We start from the raw sequence: 20,706 nt of genomic DNA, 5'->3' as shown, positions 1-20,706 counted from the left end.
TGGACATGTCAATGAAATATGCAAGAAGAATTAACCAGAAGGCAATTGGTGATATTGGGTTGGGGTTTAAGAGAATGATTAGGGCAGAATGTATGGATCTGGTAATCATGTGCATAGAGATGATAATACATTGCATGAGAGATGATGAGATCACCAAAGGAGTATCAAGTGAGAAGAAAAAGCCCAGGAAAGAAACTTGAGAGATGGCTATGCTTATTGGGCACAAGACAAATGATGAAAGAAGAAAAATACTGAGGAATAGCCATATAGGTAGGAGGAGATACAGGAGAAAGAAACATTATAGAAAAGACCTACAGGAAGGGGTGGTAGTGGTGGTTATTGTCAACATTTTTAGCTGTCCAGAGATCACTGAAAATCTTGTGAAGATCAGTTTTAATAGAATGTTAGGGTCATGGTCTAACTGGGAGGTTCAAAAGTGAGTTTGAAGTGAAGGCAGAAGAAATAGGCACTCCTTTCTAAGAGCTTGACAGTGAAAGAAAGGAGATGCGGCTATAGTTTGAGGAGATCACAGGGTCAAGTAGATGGTTTGGGGTACTCTGGAGAATCATTCTGTTGTCAAGATGAGGGAGACCCAATCATTCTTGTAGGCCTTTTGGGAAGAACCAATAGAAGGAAAGTACTGAGGCAGAAGATTTGGAACTCAATAAAAAAAGATGAATGTCAAAAATCATTTTTACATGATTTTCTTAGTCACTCCCTTGAGACTTCAAGTACCATCTCTAAGCAGAAGATACCCAAATCTCCCTTGCATAGAATACTAGCTCCTTGTGAGCAAAAGCATTTTTATTTTTGTCTTTATATCTTCAGTGGTTATCAAAGTGCCTGGCATGTGGTGGGAGTTTAACAAATGCCTGGTGAATTAAATTTAATCTCCTTCAGTAATGACTTCTCTTCTGGGCTCTAAACACACATATCCAGCTATAGATATAAAGAGGGGCAGAAAAATGTGCTGTGGATACAACACTTGGGTACTCCTCACATTTATGGGGGTAGAGGTCAAGATGGATGCTGAAAAGGAATGGATAAAGGGGTAGGGGTAAAAGAAAAAGTCAGGAGAGAAGAACTTATCAATAACAAGAGGGGTTAGTTAACATTGTAGGGGTAGGGTGGGACCCAAAATTGTTCTTTCTAGAACACAAGGATCCTATAATTTTCCTCTGAGTATGATAAAGTTTCAATTCTAAAACCAGGAAAGGAAAGACTGGCATCTATAAATTTGAGGTTTGAAAAACTTGTTTATTTCTCTGACTCTATTGCTTCACCATCTCCTCCATGAAGGTGAACATTAAAGTTGGGTTTGTAGACTAAATAAATACATACATACATACATATACAGGTGTATTTGTGTGTGTGTGCATTTCTCATCTAGAAATCTGATTTCAACCTATTAGCTTGATAGACCTACCTAGTATTCTTACCAGCACCTAAGAATCTGCTCTCATGGGTTCAATTCTTATTCTATACTGATGATTCTTACATCTACTCTCTGTCTCAGCCTTTCTGTCTCTCTGTCTCTGTCTCTCTGTGTCTGTGTCTGTATGTCTGTCTGCCTCTCTCTGTCTCTCCCTTTCTCTGTCTCTCTCCCTCTGTCTCTGTCTCTCTATCTGTCTCTGTCTCTCTCTATGTGTCTGTCTCTGTCTCTGTCTGCCTCTCTCTGTCTCTCTCAGTCTCTCTTTCTGTCTCTCTCTCCTAATCTATATACTCATCTCTCCAACTGCCTATTAAGGCATCTCAAACTGGATGTCCCTTAGACATTAAACTCAATTTGTCCAAAAATGAACTCATTCTGTCACTCTATCCCCCCTTCCCAAAGTTCCCCTCTTCCCAATCCTGAACTTCTTTATTTTTTTATTTAATAATTATTTTTATTTATAGTTTTGAGTTCCAATTTTTATCCCTCCTTCCCTCATTCCCCCCCTTTGAGGCAATAAGCAATCATATGTGTTATACATGTATGATTATGTAAAACATTACCATATTAGTCATTTTCTACAAGAAGACTTGAATAAAAGGTTAAAAAAGTGAAAAGTAGGATTCTTCAGTCTGTGTTCCACCAATAAGTTCTTTCTTTGGAGGTGGATAGTATGCTTCATCATTTCTCCTTTGGGATTATCTTGGATCATTGTATTGTTGAGAATAGTTAAGTCATTCACAGTTCTTCATCAAAAAATATGGCTGATTCTATGCATAGCATTCTCTTCGTTCTGCTCACTTCACTATACATCAGTTCATACAAGTTTTTTCTGGGCCTTTCTGAAGTCATCTGGCTTGTCATTTCTCATAGCACGATAATATTCCATCAACATGATATACCATATCTTAACTACTCTTTAGTTGATGGACATTCCTTTGATTTCTAATTCTTAAGCACCACAAAAAGAGATGCTATAAACATTTTTCTACAAATAGGTCTTTTTCTCTTTTTGGAAATGTATTTGAGATATAAGCCTAGCAGTGGCATTGCTGGATCAAAGGGTATGCACAGTTCTATAGCTCTTTGGGCATAATCCTAAATTGCTCTCCAGAATGGTTGGATCTTTTTACAACTCTACCAACAGTGGATTAGCATCCCTTCTTTCCCACATCCCCTGCAACATCCAATATTTTACATTTTTTTATATTTGCCACTCTTATAGGTGTGAGGTGATACCTCAGAGTTGTTTTAATTTGCATTTCTCCAGTCAATATTGATCTAGAGAATTTTTTCATATGATTATAGATATCTTTGATTTCTTCATCCGAAAACTGCCTTTTCATATCATTTGACCATTTAGCAACTGGGGAATGATTTGTGCTTTTATACATTTGACTCATTTCTCTATATACTTGAAAAATGAGATGTTTACCAGAGATATTCATTTTGAGAATTCTTTCCCAGTTTTCTGTTTCGCTTGTAATCTTATTTACCTGAACTTGTTTATTACAGTTAAAGATGTGACAGTCCTAAAAAAACACAAAAAAACCCGAACAAACAATAAAAGACATGACAGTCCTTTCAGGTACCCAGGCTTACAACCTAGGGGCCATTCTTGACTCCTCCCTATCTTTCACCCTCCATAGCCACACACTTATTAGCTGTATCTATGTGATCCTGGAAAATTCATTTAAATTCTGTTTGCCTGAGTTTCCTGAATTGTAAAATGGCACTAATAATAGAACATACCTTTCTAGATTGTTGTGAGAATAAAATTGGATAATATTTATAAGGCATGTAGCACAGAGCCTGGCACCTAGTGCTTGTTGCCTTTCTTCCTTCCTAAATGTTGGACATGTAGTTTCATCTTCAATAATGCAACCTGACCTGTATTTGACAAATCTTAAAATTTCAGTACTTTCTAGAATTTAAAATCACCTGAAGCTGATTCTATCTTCTATGATGATTTCATGAGATGGTTGTAAATGGTATATTACAAATATAGAACAGAATCAGCATCCAGAGAAGTTGCAAAGTGTTTGTTATCTTAAATTTCTTTATGTGGTTTGTTTTTTCTTCTTTTAAATCTTTATTTTAAAAATTATTATTATTATTATTATTTTCAATTGTCAAGTATCCATGTTTTTTTTTCTCCTTCCCACATCCTTTTATCTTCTATTAAGGAAGAAAAGAAGGAAAGAAAGAAGGAGAGAAATGAAATAAAGAAAGGAGAGAGAAGGAAAGAGTGATGGGAAGAAAGAAATAAGGAAGGAAGGAAGGAAGGAAGGGAGGGAGGGAGGGAAAGAAGGAAAGAAGAAGGAAAGGAATGAACACTTTGTCATGAAATGGGCAATGTTCTTTATAAATCCTTTGGAATCATGGTTTATCATTTAATTGATCAGATTTATTACAAAGTTTTCAAATATAATTTAATGTTTTGTTCTTTTTTTTTTTTTTTTTGGTGAGGCAATTGGGGTTAAGTGATTTGCCCAGGATCACACAGCTAGTAAGTTGTCAAGTGTCTGAGTCCGGACTTGAACTCAGATTCTCCTCACTCCAGGGCCGGTACTCTATCCACTGTGCCACCTAGCTGCCCCTATAATTTAATGTTTAAGATAACTTTCAATGGATTCAAAACCCAAGTAAGCATACATTTATAAAAGAACATTTATAAGTTAATATTTTAGATTTTGGTGCTAGTTCAAACACTGTTGTAATTGTGAGGGGGCATTCCATCTAGAGTTTGAATGCTGGTATGGTTTATTAAGCTCTAGGCCAATATGATAATCTTCACTAATACAGTATGGGAATCAAGAGTAGCATACAGGGGGCAGCTAGGTGGCACAATGGATAAAGCTCTGGCCCTGGATTCAGGAGGACCTGAGTTCAAATATGACCTCAGACACTTAACACTTATTAGCTGTGTGACCCTAGGCAAGTCATGTAATCCTCATTGCTCTGACAAAAAAAAAAAAAGAGTAAACTACAGAGGGAAATGGTTCCAAATGGATGAAGTAGCCAAGGAGACATGTTGCCCACTATGATTAAAAAAATACCCACTGAAAAATAGAACAGAATATATCAGTTCTTAAAGGGAATTCAAACATTTCACTAATCCTAATATTGTAATAAATTCAATAATTTTAGCCAGGTATTTATTAGATGAGTTATATTAAAAGCACTATATTAAGAGAGATCTATTTAATGTCATTGGAGATGTTGTCTGTCACTTCACTACACAAGCACAAACTAGTGCAATCTAATTTTCCATAAATGACAAGCTTTCGTGTTTTCAAGTCAATATTAGCAACAGTCTTCTGTAGGTACAACCCAAACACAGGAAACACCTGGAAGAACATTTTGAGGTTATGTAGAGAAGTGAAAGTATAATAAAATCACTGAAAAGAAAATTAAGGTTAAGTTTTGTCATTCGTTATGCCTCCCCTGCCCCCCAATCACAACAAACAAACCCTGTTCTTACCAAAAGCTTTCATACACCTGACTGTCTTGCTCCAAAGTGGTGGCTGGGTTCTAATGCACTTGTTGTCTGTAGCAAATTCAATTTCGATGTTGTCACCAATGATTTCATCTTTCAGAAGGATGAATATGTCCCCAGGATCCTATGAAGTAAAAAAGTGTATCCCAATAAACTTTTGGCCAGATTTCATACTGATCAACCACACAAAGCATTAGTTAAACTGGTAATTGACTATGATCAGAAAAGCTCTTTCAATGAGTTCTCTTTGTTATTTCATCTGGAACATTTTAATATGGGTACACTATAATGTGTACTATCTACACTCCTCAGGGCTGTGGGATCAAAAGAAATAATGGATGTAAAAATGTAACAAACTGTAAAGCTCTGCACAAACATAAGTTATCATTAAACATATCAACTGTCCTCAAGTCTTGATAATCATGTGGATCAAATAGTTATTTTTTTAATTTTCAATTTTTAACTTAATAACAACAAAGAAAAGTTATCAAACAGAAGTGAAGAGGAGAAATACTATTCAAATCCTTATATTCAATAAAATCAAAACAAGATGAACAAATAAATAAACAGAAATATCTTTAATTTTCTTCAAGTCTGGAGTTCTTTTACTTTTGGCTTTCTTATAGAAGTGTGCATGTATTTTGTACACATGTATATATGCATTTGTATATGTGCATGTATGTGCATGTTGTGTGTTTATATATGATACACTGCATGTTTATATATTTCTTTGCATATGAGTTGCATGTGTACACGCATGTGTGCATATATGTGTCTAGCCAGTATCTGTAAGAGAAGACTTGAACTCAGGTGTTCCTGAATCTGAACTTAGTTCTTTGTCCACTATATTAAGCTACCTCTTAGTATGTTGTCCTTTTTCTATTGATTGATTGATTGATTGAATGATTGATGAATTGATTGATTGATTTTTGGTGAGGCAATTGGGGTTAAGTGACTTGCCCAGGGTCACACAGCTAGTAAGTGTCAAATGTCTGAGACCGGATTTGAATTCATGTCCTCCTGACTCCAGCGCTGGTGATCTATCCACTATGCCACCTAGCTCCCCTATTTAATTTTTTAATTAAAATATTTGAGCTCAATGTAGTGTTGAGAAGTATAATAATTATGTATAATAGGATTACAAAAACAAGAATATAGGAATTCTATATAATTATATTTTATTTTATTGATAACCTCTCATGAATGAAGAGTGTGGTCCTTTTCCAAGTCTTTCTCTTTCTTCCTCTTTCTTTGATCTTGTTTTTTTTTTTTACTTTTATTCCACCCCAGACCATTCAGATGACTCAGTTAAGTTAACCAACTTCTTTATTTCTCACCTCTTGCTCTCATGTTCCTTCTATCCTCCCTCACTCACAGAGACCTGACTCCACCCTAAAGACATTGCATACCTGGCCATTCTCTTGACTATTGGATATATTCTTTATACACTGGACCAGTACAAGGAGTAGGCATCTATGGCTTGCTCTCCACTCCCCCTTTCAGATCTTTTCTCCACTGCTATCACTTGCCAGCCTCTTCTCCTTTTCAATTTAGTCCATCCTGATTTATCACTCTATTCAGGCCCTGCTTGCAATTATCTATAGCCCTTCATTCTCCTTTCTTCCTCAGTGACTTCTGTTCCTGGCTTTCAGTCTTGCTCTTCACTCGAATTGCTGCCCTTATACTAGGCGGCTTCAAGATATATGTTGATGTTCTCTCAAACACTCTAACCTCCCGATTTTTTAATATCCTATATCTCCCATGAACTAATCATTCACGCCATCTTAGTTACACATAGACATAATCTCACCATCATCCCCAAATATTCCAGTCCTATTATACAGAATTTGGATGTTTTATCCACACACAGTCTCCTATCCTTCAATCCCTCCTTGTGCCCATTGCCCCTAAGAGTATTATTCATCCTCATCATTACCTCCTGTTCTTCTATCACTCAGTATCTTTCTTAGTTTTCACCCATATTCTTTCTACATGTTCCTCCTTTCTCAATTCTTACTATATTGTTAACCAATACAACTTTCCACATAAATGATTTTTAAATCTTTTACCCTTTTCCCATCTGTCCTATTGATATTTATACATTATCATACCTCAACCCTGTATCACTCCAATCAGCTGCCACCTTTTCTCCTACTCATGTAGTGCTGAGCTGTATTGAACAAAGTCACATGACCATGCTCACTGGATCCACTAAAATTTTATATTTAGTGGATTTATATTTATTTATATTTCATGGATTTATATATTTTTATATTTTGTGGATTTTTTTTGTCGGGGCAACAGGGGTTAAGTGACTTGCCCAAGGTCACACAGCTAGTAAGTGTCAAGTGTCTGAGGCTAGATTTGAACTCAGGTCTTCCTGAATCCGGGGGCAGTGCTTTATCCACTGTGCCACCTAGCTGCCCCCTATGTAGTGGATTTTTAACTGGGCATTCAATGCAGCAAGGTAATCCTTTAACTCTCTCCTAAATGTACCACATTCAAAATCTTGTCTTTTCAAGCTTTTCCAAATATTCTCATCTCCAGCTTCCCAAGTCACCCTTTTGCCCCACTCTCTCAAAAGACCTTACTTCAAACTGCTTAGAAAATAGAGGACATTTGCTGAAGGGTCACTCTTCTTCCTCTACTCAACATCTAAAAATTCAATGTAATCATCTATCATTTTTTTCCTCCTTTACCTCAGTCTCTGATCAAATGGTTGCACTTCTCACCAAGGCCAATCCCTTTTTTTGTACCTTTGATCCCATACCTTTCCATTGCTCAAGGAGATTCCCCTCATGACCATACTCCCTTTGCCTATGTGTCTTTGCTGTCTGTCTCTGTCTCCTTTATTTTCTCATCAAAGTTTGAAGTGAGGTCTTCTGAGAGTGTGAGACAAAAGGGGGCTTAGGGAAGTTGGAAAAGAGAATGTTTGGAAAAGCTTGAAAAGACCTTTCTGCAACACTTATCAATGCTGATGATCCTTTCCTACTGAATATTCTCTAGATTCTGTTATTTGGTGGTTGTTGTGTTTTGTTTTGTGTTTTGACATTGCTCTATCCTGGTTTTTCTCCTACCTATCTTGATGCTCATCTACATTATTCTACTTCAAGTTCTACTCCCTACAATAATGGTACCTCTGGACTTTGCCCTAAACTCCAGTCTCTTTTTTATAATTTCCTTTTTTCTTGATAGTCCCCATGGCTTCATTTCTAGATGTAGATGACATCAACATCTATCAATCAATCTCTCCATCTTTGTGTCTGGCTTTCTGTTATCAACCTATCTTGTCTGAGCCATTTGCCTGAGTGCCACTCATGCATTACAATTATCTATTAAATATTCCTTGGTGAATTGTCACATCTACATTCAACCCCTACATGCTGATCACTAATCATTTATTAAGTATTTGTTATGCTCCAGGTACTGTGTTAATCATTCAGGAGACAAAATGGCCAGGCATCTCTGTTCTCAATGAACTTAAATTCTAAAAAAAGATACAATGTGAAAAAAGAGAAAGTTATATGATAACTTTGTTACATGTTTAAAAGGAATAGCAAGTTGTATATAAGAGATCTGCAGTTTCATGAGGAATCTTCTTGTTTCCTATTATACTATGTTATGAAAATGCTTGCTTTATTTCTCAAGTACAGAATAAAATAAATATTTTTAAAAGAAAGAGACAATATGAGTATAAACAGAAAAGATACATACAGAGCAAATTGGAGGCAACCAGAGAAAGGAAGGCACTCACAATGTGCCAAAAGGAAGGACAAGAAAAGGCTCCTGTGGAAGGTGGTAAGAGGAGTCTTGAATGGAGCCTGGGATTCTATGAAGCAGAGATGAGGAAAGAGAGGACTGAGTTGGGGACAGTCACTGGCCTTCCAAAGGAGAGGAAAAGGGAAATAAAATGCTATGTGTGAACAATAGCAAGTCCAAAATAGAACACAGATTTTACCTACAAACATGCTCTCTTTCTAACTTCCTTTTACTTTTCTGTTGAGGGCCCCATCATCCTTGTGATGTGCGACTATTTAGGTTCACAATTTCTGAGTCATTTTTGGCTTTTACTTCTTTCTAACCCATGACCACATCCCATATTTAGATTTAATCAGGTGCCAAATATTATAGCTTCTAGTTCTATAATTATCTTTCGAATCCATCCCTTGCTATCTACTCATTTGATCATCACTCTACCTAAAGCCTTTAAGTCCTCTTGACTAAACTGTTGCAATAGCTTCCTAATAGATTTTCCTGCCTCAAGTCTCTCCCCCTGCCCCTGCTAATCAGTATTGCATCCAGTTGACAGTGATATTCCTAAAGCATAGCTCTGACCATGTCATTCTCCTGATCCAAAAGCTCTAGAGGCCTCTACCTTTCACAAGAACATAATATAGACTTTCTTATTGGACATTCCTTCACAACCTGGCTCCAGTCATCCATTTTAGACTTTTTTATATATTACTCTCTTTCACAATTTTTGCATTCTAGCAAAATCGTTAGACTTATTGTTCTTTACATACAGCATTCCATCTCCCATATGCATGCTTTGTACTGTCCTCTAATGCCTAGAATTGACAATCCCCTTACCTCCCCCATTAGGAGAATCCCTAGTTCTCTTTAAAGTACTGTGTAATTGTCACCTGTATGAGACCTTTCATGATCTCCATCCCCCCACTCAAGATCATAGTACTAACCCCCTTACAAATTACTTTACATTTATCTTGTATGCATTATGTAATTATCTAGTGGTCCTGGTGAGCAGAGTAAACCAAGATTTCTTTTCTACCCTGAGCCTGGGACTGATCAGACCCCTCTTGTTTTACAGGGGTTAGTGTTCTCTGATAATTACATTACTCTTTAGAGGCATGGATATTCCTTTGCAAGGAACTCACTCTTCCCTGGGATAGCTAGGTGGCATACTGGATGGAACACTGGCCCTAGAGTCAAGAGGATGTCAGTTTGAATCTGGCCTCAGACACTTGACACTTACTACCCAGTGTGACCATGGGCATGTCACTTAACATGATTGCCTCAAACATCCAGGGCCATCTGCAGTTGGACTGATCTATATCTTGCCAGTGGACTAAGATTGTTCTTGAGGAAGCTTTGAGTGGTAGTGGCCCAGGTGGGAGAGGGGCACAGGCTTGCCAGAGCCATCAACCCAGCAAAACAAGTAGCCCTAGGGTTATTTTCAGACCAGATTATAGGTCAGGCAGGTACAGAACATACCTCTCCTTAAACTGCACCACTTGGGACCCCATGAAGCTTGGGGCAGTTAAGCCTGGAAACAGTGCCCCACTTTAAGGAGTTAAAAGCAAAGCAAAAGGCAGGCAAGATGAGCACACAGAAAAAGATGAAGACTATAGAACGTTTCTTTAGTGACAAGGAAGATCGAGGTACACTCTAAGAAGGAGATAACAAAGTCAAAGCTCCTACAGCCAAAGCTTCCAAGAAAAATATGAATTGGTCTCAGGCCATAGAGACACTCAAAAAGGACTTTGAAGATAAATTAAGGAAGGTAGAGGGAAAAAAATGAGAGTGATTCAGGAAAGTCATGAGAAAATAGTCAACATCATGAAAAGCCAAATAGAAAAGCTCTCTGAAGAAAATAATTGCCTAAAAATTAGCAGTGAACAAATGGAAGCTAGTGACTTTATGAGAAACCAATACATAATAAAGCAAATCCAAATGAATAAGAAAAAATAAAGGGCAATGTGAAATATCTTCTTTGAAAAACAGTTGACCTGGAAAATAGATCCGGGAGAGATAATTTGAAAATTATTGGACTACCTGAAAACCATGATCAAGGAAAGAGTTTAGACATCATTTTCCAAGAAATTGTCAGGGAAAATTTCTCTGATAATACAGAAACAGAGGGTAAAATAGAAATTGAAAGAATCCACCAATTACCTCCTGAAAGAGATCACAAAATGAAAACTTCCAGGAATATTATAGTCAAATTGCAGAGCTCCCAGGAGAAAATATTGCAGGCAGAAAGAAAGAAACAATTCAAGTACTGTGGAGTCACAGTCAGGATAGCACAAGATCTACCATCTTCTACATTAAAACATCAGAGGGCATGGAATATGATATTCCAGAGGGCAAAGGAATTGGGATTACAACCAAGAAATACCTACCGAGCAAATCTGAGTATAATCTTTCAGGGGGGAAAATGGGACTTCAATGAAAAAGAGAATTGCAGCTATTTGTGATGAAAAGACCTGAACTGAACAGAAAATTTTACTTTTAAATATAAGACCCTAGAGAAGCATAAAAAGGTAAATAAGAAAAAGAAATCAAGGGGGATGTTAAAAGGTTAAACTGTTAACATTTATATGCAATTCACACCGGTGCCCTCTGTCTAAGTATATTCTTTTTAGCAACCCTAATACTTAGAGAGATCTTATGAGCTAGAAGTACCATCTTCCCATGTAACTCATAAGAACTTTTGCAGTATTAGGGCTGATGATAGAAATAAACTGAGATAGAGGGTATAGGTGGGAATTCATTATGAAGGGATGATAGCTGTAAAGCATTTTTTTGTTTATATTTTTTTTTTCTTTTGTGGGGCAGTCAGGGTTGGGTGGTATGACCGGGGACATACAGTGAGTGAGTACCTTGTGTCTCAGGACAGATTTGGGCTTGGGTCCTCCTGGGTCCAGGGTGGGTGCTTTGTCCACTGTGTCACCTAGTTGTCCCATGATGATATCTTTAGGGTAAAATTGAGGGGTGAGAGGAACGTACTGGGGGAAGAGGAGAGGTAGAATGGGGTGAAAACCCACATGAAAGAAGCAGGAAAGGGCTTATGGAGTGTGGGGAGAAATGGGGGAGGAGCAGTTCAGAGAATGAGCCTTACACTCATCAGAATTGACCCAAAGACTTTAATTTCATTAAAGATGACTCAAGGAGGGAACAACATACACACTCAGTTGGGTGTAGTAATCTATCTAACCCTGTAGGATGGTAGTATGGGAAGGGGATAAGGAGGGAGGGGTGAAAGAAGGGAGGGCATATTGGGGCAGGGAGCAGTCAGAAGCAAAACACTTTTTTAAAAAGTATTTTATTATTTTCTAGTTACATATAAGGATAGTTGTCAACATTTGTTTTCACAGGATTTTTAGTTACACATTTTTTCCCAACCTCCCTTCCTTCCTTCTTCCCCAAGATGGAAATCAGTCTGATATAGGTTGTATATGTACAATCACATTAAGCATATTTCTACATTAGTCATATTGTGAAAGAAGAATCAGAGCACAAGGGGAAGAATCTCAAAAAAGAAGGGGAAAAAACAGTCCAAAAGTAGAAACTGTAAGTTTGGTTCAATCTGCATTCATAATTTGCAGTTCTTTTTTTCTGGATGTTGAGAACATTTTCTATTATGAGTTCTTTGAAACTGTTTTGGATCATTGCACTGCTGAGAAGAGCCAAGTCTATCACCATTTTTCATCACACAATGTTGCTGTTACTGTGTACAGTCTTCTCCTGGTTCTGCTCCTCTCAGTTAGCATAGTTCATGTAAGTCCTTCCAAGTTTCTCTAAACTCCTCCTGCTCATCTTTTCTTACAGCACAATAGTATTCCACTACATTCATATACCACAACTTGTATAGCCATTTCCCTATTGATGGGCATTCCCTTGATTTCCAATTCTTTGCCACCACAAAGAGAGCTGCTATAAATTCTTTTGTACATATTTTTCCCTTTTCTTGGTCTCTTTGGGGTACAGACCTAGCAGTGGTACCACTGGGTCAAAGGGTATGAATAGTCCCATAGCTCTCCAACATTTATTATTTTCCTTTTTTTGTCATATTAGCCAACCTGATAGGCATTAGGGGGTACCTCAGAGTTGTTTTAATTTGCATTTCTCTGATCAATAATGACTTAGAGCATTTTTTATATGACAATAGATAGCTTTGACTTCTTCATCAGAAAACTGCTTGTTCATATCCTTTGAACATTTCTCAATTGTGGAATGACTTGGATTTTTATAAATTTGATTTAGTTTCCTATATATTTTAGAAATGAGGTCTTTATCAGAAATGCTATCTGTAAAATTTGTTTCCCAGTTTTCTGCCTCCCTTCTAATTTTGTCTGCATTGCTTCTCTTTCTACAAAAACTTTTTAATTTTTAATTTAATGTAATCAAAGTCTTCCATCTTGCATTTCATAATATTCTCTATCTCTTGTTTAGACATAAATTGTTTTCCTCTCCATAGATCTCAGAAGTAAACTATTCAGAAGCAAAACACTTTTGAGCATGAAAGGATGAATATGAAAGAAGATAGAAAATAGAGTAAATATCACAGGTAAGGGAAACAGTTAAAAAGAGTAACTGTGAAAGAAATTTTGAATCAGAGGCAAGTGTAATATAAGATGATGATGATGATGAAGAAGAAGAAGAAGATCGATAGAATGATGGTTTGATGATGATTGGATGAAGATGGGAATTTATTGATGAGGAGGATTAATTGATGAAAATGAGGTTTCATTGTTGATGATGATAAAATGTATGGTACTTTGCTGGGCTACTGTGAAGAAAATTCTTTGTCAGGTATAATGTACTATATAAATGATATAAATATATAAGTGATACTGTTGTTGCAAGAAGAAACTTCATGAGTTTATTTTAAGGAAATCTCTCTTTAAAGTACTATATAAATGTAGTTTACTTTGTCAAAAATGATGAGCAGGATGCTATCAGAAAAACCCAGAAAAATCTACATAAGTTGATGCAAACTGAAATGTACTGTATATAAAATAACATGATCTGCTGTGAATAACTTGGTTATTTTCAGCAATGCAATGATCCAAGACAATTCTGAAGGTCTTTTGAAAAATTCAGTCCATGTACAGAGAGAGAACTGATGGTGTCTAAATTTAGACTGAAGCAAATTTTTTTTGTTAGTTCTTTTATCTTAAGTTTTATTTTTGTCTGTTTTCTTCCACAACTTGGCTAATGTGGAAATGTTTTTCCTGACTGGTCAAACTTTTATTGAATTGCTTGTGTTCTTGGGGGAGAGGGGAAGGAGGGAGGAAGAAAATTTGGAACACAATTTTTTTTAAATGATGTCAAAATTTGTATTTACATGTAATTTAGGGAAAATAAAATTCTAAATAAAAAAAACTGTTTGCTCTTGGGGAGAAAGTGACACTAGTGACTTTGCACAGCCCTCCCTCATTTAAATCCAATTCACTGCATGTCATGACATCACCTCCTGATGTCATGGTCCTCTTCTAGGAATTGTGTCTTTCTTTCAAATGCAGTAAGTCAAAATGGCATCCCCCTTCATTGGCTTTAGGCCAGGGGAAAGCCTCCTTCCCCCACCCCTAAGCACCTTTGGGTTTCATTGTCTTCAGGCTCATATTTCAGATGAGCATGGCCCTAAGTAATGTTCTCTCTCTCACTGTAATATATACTAATTTCAATTAAATGTGTAGCTCATGAAACTCTAATCAGATAGATAGATACACACACACACACACATATATATACATACATATATAGATATATACAATTTATTTCACTAAGTATTGTCCAGTTATAGGCAAAATGTATTTAAAATGATTTTTTAAAATTCTGCATTCCAAATTCTCTTCCTTTCATGCCCCTCCGCCTCCTTGAGAAGGCACACAATTTTGCATCACTTATACATCTGAAGTCATGCAAAACATAATTCTCTATTAGCCATGTCACAAAAGAATACACAAACAAACAAAAAATTAAATGAGAAAAATTAAGTAAAAAGGTAGTCTACAATCTACATTCAGAGTTCATCAGTTCTCTCTGGAGGTGGATAGCATTTTTTTTCATCATCAGTCAAGCTCGAAAGGAAGAAAAATGAATGAAAAACGAATGAGACGCAGGAACTGACGGGCAACAGAGAGCGCAGTTTTCCAATGTCCTCATTGTGGCAGGAGCTTTGGCTCCCGTATCAGACTGCACAGCCACACTGTGGCCTGTGGCTCTTCGAGGTGCTGATCCATGGTCGTCTGCAACTGGTGGAAGCCTACTACTACTAGTCATTTGGAATTGTTTTGGACCATTGTCTTGATAAGAGTAACTGTCTTTCACAGTTAGTTAATTATCCTTATGATATTGCTGTAAATATATACAATGTTTACTTGGTTCTGCTCATTTCATTTTGCATGTATTCATATAGGTTGTCATAGGTTTTTCTGAAAACATACTGCTCATCATTTCACATACAATAATAGTATTCTATCACAGTCACATACCACAACTTGTTCAGCTATTCCCCAACTGATAAGCATCTCTTCAGTTTGTCACCACAAAAAAGGATGCTAAAAATTTTGTTGTGGTTTTATTCTTTCTGTCATGTCTTGCTCTTCATGATGCCATTTTGGGGTTTTCATAGCAAATATACTGGAGTGGTTTTTCATATATTTCTCCAGCTCATTTTACAATTCAGGAAATAGAAGTAAACAGGATTGCATGGCTTGCCTAAGGTCACACAGCTGAGGGACAGCTAGATGGCGCAGTGGTTAAAGTGCTGGCCCTGGATTCGGGGGTACCTGAGTTCAAATCCAGCCTCAGACACTTGACACTTACTAACTGTGTGACCCTGGGCAAGTCACTTAACCCCCATTGCCCTGCAAAAAATAAAAAAAAGTCACACAGCTGGTAAATGTCCAGGGTCAAATTTGAATTCATAAAGATGAGTCTTCCTAATCCTAAGCCCATTGTGCCACCCAGCTATTTGTACAAAATATGTCTTTTTCCTTCTCATTTGATCTATTTAGGATATAGACCTAGTATTGATGTTGATTGGCCAAGGGGGTATGTATTGTTTTATAGCTCTTTCATGTAGTTTCAAATAATTTTCCAGAATGGATGGACTAGTTCACAACTCAACCAACAGTACATTAATGTCCTAATTTTACATTATTTTATGATTAGATTTATCTAGCTCTAAGAGGGGGATGTTGAGTTCTCCAACTATTATAGTTTTACTGTCTACTTCCTCTTGTAATTAATTCACCATTTTCTTCAAAATTTGTATGCTATGCCATTTGGAACACATAAATACATATATATACATTCATACATATTATATATGTATATAGTATTGATATTACTTCAATGTCTGTGGTGCTTTTTAGCAAGATGTAGTTTCCCTGCTTATCACTTTACTTAGGTTTATTTTTGTCCTTGCTTTGTCTTGATTGTTATTCCTGTCTTTATTTTTTTTTTTACTTCAGCTGAAGCATATAAATTCTGTTCCATTTTCTTATTTTTATTCAGCTTGTCTTTCTGTTTCAAGTATGTTTCTTGTAAACAACATATTGTTGGATCCTATTTGCAAATCCATTCAGCTATCCACTTCCCTTTTATGGGTGAGTTTATCCCATTCACATTCAGTTGTGAATAATTATTAACTGTCCATTTCCCTGCATCTTATTTTCTTTTGTTCATGTTCCTCATTCTTTTTATCCTGCCCCTACTCTAAAGTCTTTTTTGCTTGTGATCACAGTCTTTTATGTCTTCCCTCTTTTTTTATATCACCCAAAACATTTTTATCCCCTTTCCTTCCTGCTTGCCTGTTGGGTAAAATAGATTTTTATTACCAACTGTGCATGTACATATATTTTCTTTCTGTGAAGAAATTTAAATGTGAGTGAGGTTCAAATGTTGTCCTCACGCTGCCCCATTTCCTCTCTGCAGTAAAAGATCTTTTATATGAGATAATTTTTCCCTATTCTTCCTATCCCTTCCCCCTTCTATGGTTTCCCCCTTTCTCTCCTCTCCCTTTTGTTTACATTATCTCAACATAATTTACTTAATTCTGTTCCCTCCTTCTGTGGAGAATCCTTCCAACTGCTCTAATAATGATGCAGTTCTTAGATATTACATGCATGATCTTCCCTTATAGAAAGGTTAGTAGTTTAATCTTATTCAATCCCTTATGATTTCTCATTCATGTTTATCTTTTTTATGTTTCTCATGAGTCTTGTATTTGCAAATCAAATTTCTATTCAGTTCCAGTCTTTCATCACAAATTCCTAAAAGCCCTCTTTTTCATTTTCCATATTTTTTCTTTAAGAATTATACTCAGTCTGTGAACTATTCCAAACATTCTAAAGAACAATTTGAAACCATGCCCAAAGGCTTTAAAACTGTCTATATCCTTTGACCCAGCAATACCACTACTTGGTCTGTATCCCAAAGAGGTCATGGAAAAAGGAAAAGGACCCACATGTACAAAAATATTTATACCTGCTCATTTTGCAGTAGCAAAGAATTGAAAATCAAGGGGAGGGGCAGCTAGGTGGCACAGTGGATAGAGCACCGGCCCTGGAGTCAGGAGTACCTGAGTTCAAATCCGGCCTCAGACACTTAACACTTACTAGTTGTGTGACCCTGGGCAAGTCACTTAACCCCAATTGCCTCACTAAAAAAAGAAAAAGAAAATCGAGGGGGATGCCCATGAATTGGGGAATGACTGAACATATTGTGGTTTATGAATGTAATGGAACACTAATGTGTTGTAAGAAATGATAAATAGATGGATTTCAGAAAAACCTGAAAAGACTTACATGAACTGATGCTGAGTTTTCACTCAGAAACCAAGAGCACATTGATTGAGCAGAACCAAGAGAACATTGTACACAGCATCAATAACATTTTGTGATAATCAACTGTGTTGGACTTGGCTCTTTTCAGCAATGCAATGATCCAAGGCAATGCCAAAAGACTTATGATGGAAAATACTCTTCATATTCAGAAAAAAGAACTATAGGAAAAAGAGAACTATGGAGTCTGATTGCAGACCAAAGCATATTATTTTCACTTTTGTTATTTGAGGGTGGGTTTTTTTTGTTATTTTTCTTGTTTATTTTTTCTTGCCTTTTTTCTTTTTTTCTGATGAATGTGGAAATATGTTTAGCATGATTATAATTTATAACGTATCAACTTGTTCACTGGCTTCAGGAGGGGGGAAGGAAGGGAGGGTGAGAGAAAAATTTGGAACTCAAAAAAGATCTTTACATGTAATTGAGAAAAACTAAAATAAATAAATAAAATTTTTAAAAAAGAATTATACTGTTTTGCTGGGTAGATTATTCTTTTCTTTAATTTCAGCTCTTTTTGTCTTCCAGAACATCATATTGCAAGTCTTTAATGTAGTATCTACAAAATCTTATGTGATCTTGACTGTGGCTCCCTAGTTTTTCTATTTTTTGGACATTAAAAAGAAACATTTTATTTTATACATCATTGACCTTAAAGCACAATGTTTATGGCATTAGATAAATGCTGGAAGTCATTATCCAAATAATACAGCCATTTTGTTTCTATGCACTTCTGTAATTATAAATAGAACATTCATGACTTACAAAAGAGCACCCATTCAATGTAGCTTTAACCTTGAAATACACGCTCTAATATCCCAATAATTTGATAGTTTACAGATAACAACAGGGAAGAGATTTATTTTTAATGATCTCTCATTTTACTGAACTAATGTGAAAAATAAATAAATGATGCACAAAAGTTCCAAGGTTCTGGAATATATTTTTGAGAGATACAAAGTGAACTTTGTAGAACAATGAGATTTCTAAGACCATCTTCCATGTCCACATCCTGTTGTAATTTGAATGCGATTTTTTTCTTCCACCTCTTTTCCTTTGCTTCCAAGAGGTGCCCAGATAATATGGATGTCTTGTTTGCATTGATGGACTGCACTTTCTGTAATTCTTTGCTCTTATAATCTGTTCATTTGTTTTTATAATCTTCTTCATAACATCGACTGTTTTATTCCATAGCTCTCTCGAGTATTTGACAGGTTCAGATCTATATTTTTCAAATTCAAATGAATTATCCACTGTTAGTTCTTTGCAAGATGCTTTTTGGAAAGCTTGAGTCCATCTGACCTTATGAGGATTGCACTTCTTTTTAAAGTTTTTGTGGCCTTTAGATTTACAAAATCTGAAAACCTTACAGTTATTGCAGAAAAATATCATACCATGCCCCAGGTAAACAAATCTGGAAAAGAAATAACATTTCTCTATGCTCATCTTGAAGTCGAACCACCACCTTTCCTAGAAACCAGTGTGCCATAATCCATGTCCAACCCTGTAAATTTTGATAGTCCCCTGAGGCTCTCCCATATTCCTTCTTCTTTCTCTTTGTGATTTCATCAGTTTCTAAGGATATAATTGTAGATCTGGGGATCTATCATTTACCTATAATTCATCTATCTATCTATCATCTCACCCCTCTTTTCAAAAAATGTGTCTGTTTCTGCCTCCTGGGATATAGCAGAATCACATATATTTTAGAATGAAAAGAAACCCCAGAGTACAGCTCTACCAACAGATAAACAAAATTAATATTTCTTTGTTTGCTTCAGTGTCCTCAACTGTAAAAAGGTGATGATCTCTTTCAAGATTTTTGTGAGGCTCAAAAATAATCATAAAGCACTTAGCACAGTTATTGAAACATAATACAAACTATATAAATGTTATTATTGTTATTATTATTATTGCTACTTTCATGTAACATGGGCTCTGGGCTCTTCACTATTCTATTTGCCCTCATCAAGAGACTCTTCAGCTTATCAGTGTCTTTATTAAACTGTAGTGCTCAGACTGAACATAATTACATATGTGTTCTGACCAAATCAGACTACAGTGGAATAATCACTTATTTATTGCTGGGAGTTATTTTTCTCCATTCAAGTTAAGTTCCCATTAGATTTTTCTGTGTGCAATATCATTCTGTCCATTTATATTGAGTTTATGGTCCACTAAAGTACCTAAATATATTTTAAACAATGTGATGTCTAACCATGGCTTTTTTCTTAATAGTATTTTTTTCTGATTACATATAAAGATAATTTTCAACATTCATTTTTGTAAGGTTTTGAGTTCCAATTTTTTCTCCCTCCTTCCTCTCCATTCCTACTCCCTAAGACAGCAAGCAATATTGTATAGGTTATGTGATGAAATAATGGGATTTAGCAGATACTCAAAGACCCACCTGGAGATTAATCTAAACTGATTGAATCAAGTGAGAGTGATTGATTGCTGATTAGCCTACTTCAAAGCTAACTAGATTGTAATCACACCTGGCTAGCCCTTAATGGATGTGGAGGATGCCAACCAATCAGCTTGAAGCAGTGTGTAAGGACCACCTCTGTTCCAGACCTATAAAAAGCTTCCACAATCAGTTTGCTAAAGAGTTCTTGATTAAAGCAGGCTCATGGAGGAGGACTTGAGGAAGAACCCAACCAGGCTAGAACTCTATTGGAGATAGGCCTTTTCTTAACTTTCTGAACTCCATGTTAATACCCGTATGCTTTAATAAATGTTTAATGCCCAAAGACTGGTGCTGAAGCTTATAATTTAAGGCGACCACAGTTTAGATTTTAAACATCACAGTTTGGTGACCACAAAGGGACTGCTGAATCCCTCAGCCTTCTGATCTTCACATTGGGTAAGAAATTTTATGTTTGTAAGTATGTTAATGCTTCATTTTTGTGTATTTTCTATTTTGGTTTATCTTTACCTGTTTTTGTCTTTAACTAATAACTTTATAAAGCATTGTTATTATGAAAGAGAAAATAACGGGTTTGAAAAAAGACAAGAGAAACTTTAGCATCATCATATTTCAAGAATCTGCTTCTATTGCCTTAAACTGGGACATATTTTGCTGAAATGCAGAAGTAGACAGCAAGATATTAATATGAGATGTGGAGATTTTAGATATCAAAATAAAAAATGCTCTAAATTCACTCAGAGAAATGTCAGTTCAA

General features: G+C 36.1%; 1 protein-coding gene and 1 pseudogene across 2 annotated transcripts in view; both read right to left on the bottom strand.

Moving 5' to 3' along the window:
• Positions 1-20,706, bottom strand: part of BANK1 (B cell scaffold protein with ankyrin repeats 1) — a 426,375-nt gene that overhangs the window by 276,191 nt on the left and 129,478 nt on the right. For both annotated transcript variants that reach the window (XM_043969578.1, XM_043969579.1), the window contains exon 4: positions 4,917-5,055. In XM_043969578.1, the coding sequence (XP_043825513.1) occupies positions 4,917-5,055 (139 nt within the window). The remainder of the gene's footprint in view (positions 1-4,916; positions 5,056-20,706) is intronic.
• Positions 6,540-18,967, bottom strand: LOC122730910 (annotated as a pseudogene).

This window comes from Dromiciops gliroides, chromosome 6 (genome assembly GCF_019393635.1).
Source record: "Dromiciops gliroides isolate mDroGli1 chromosome 6, mDroGli1.pri, whole genome shotgun sequence".
NCBI lineage: Eukaryota > Metazoa > Chordata > Mammalia > Microbiotheria > Microbiotheriidae > Dromiciops > Dromiciops gliroides.
Note: the sequence above shows the minus strand (reverse complement) of the source record. Positions and strands in the feature narration are given on the sequence as shown.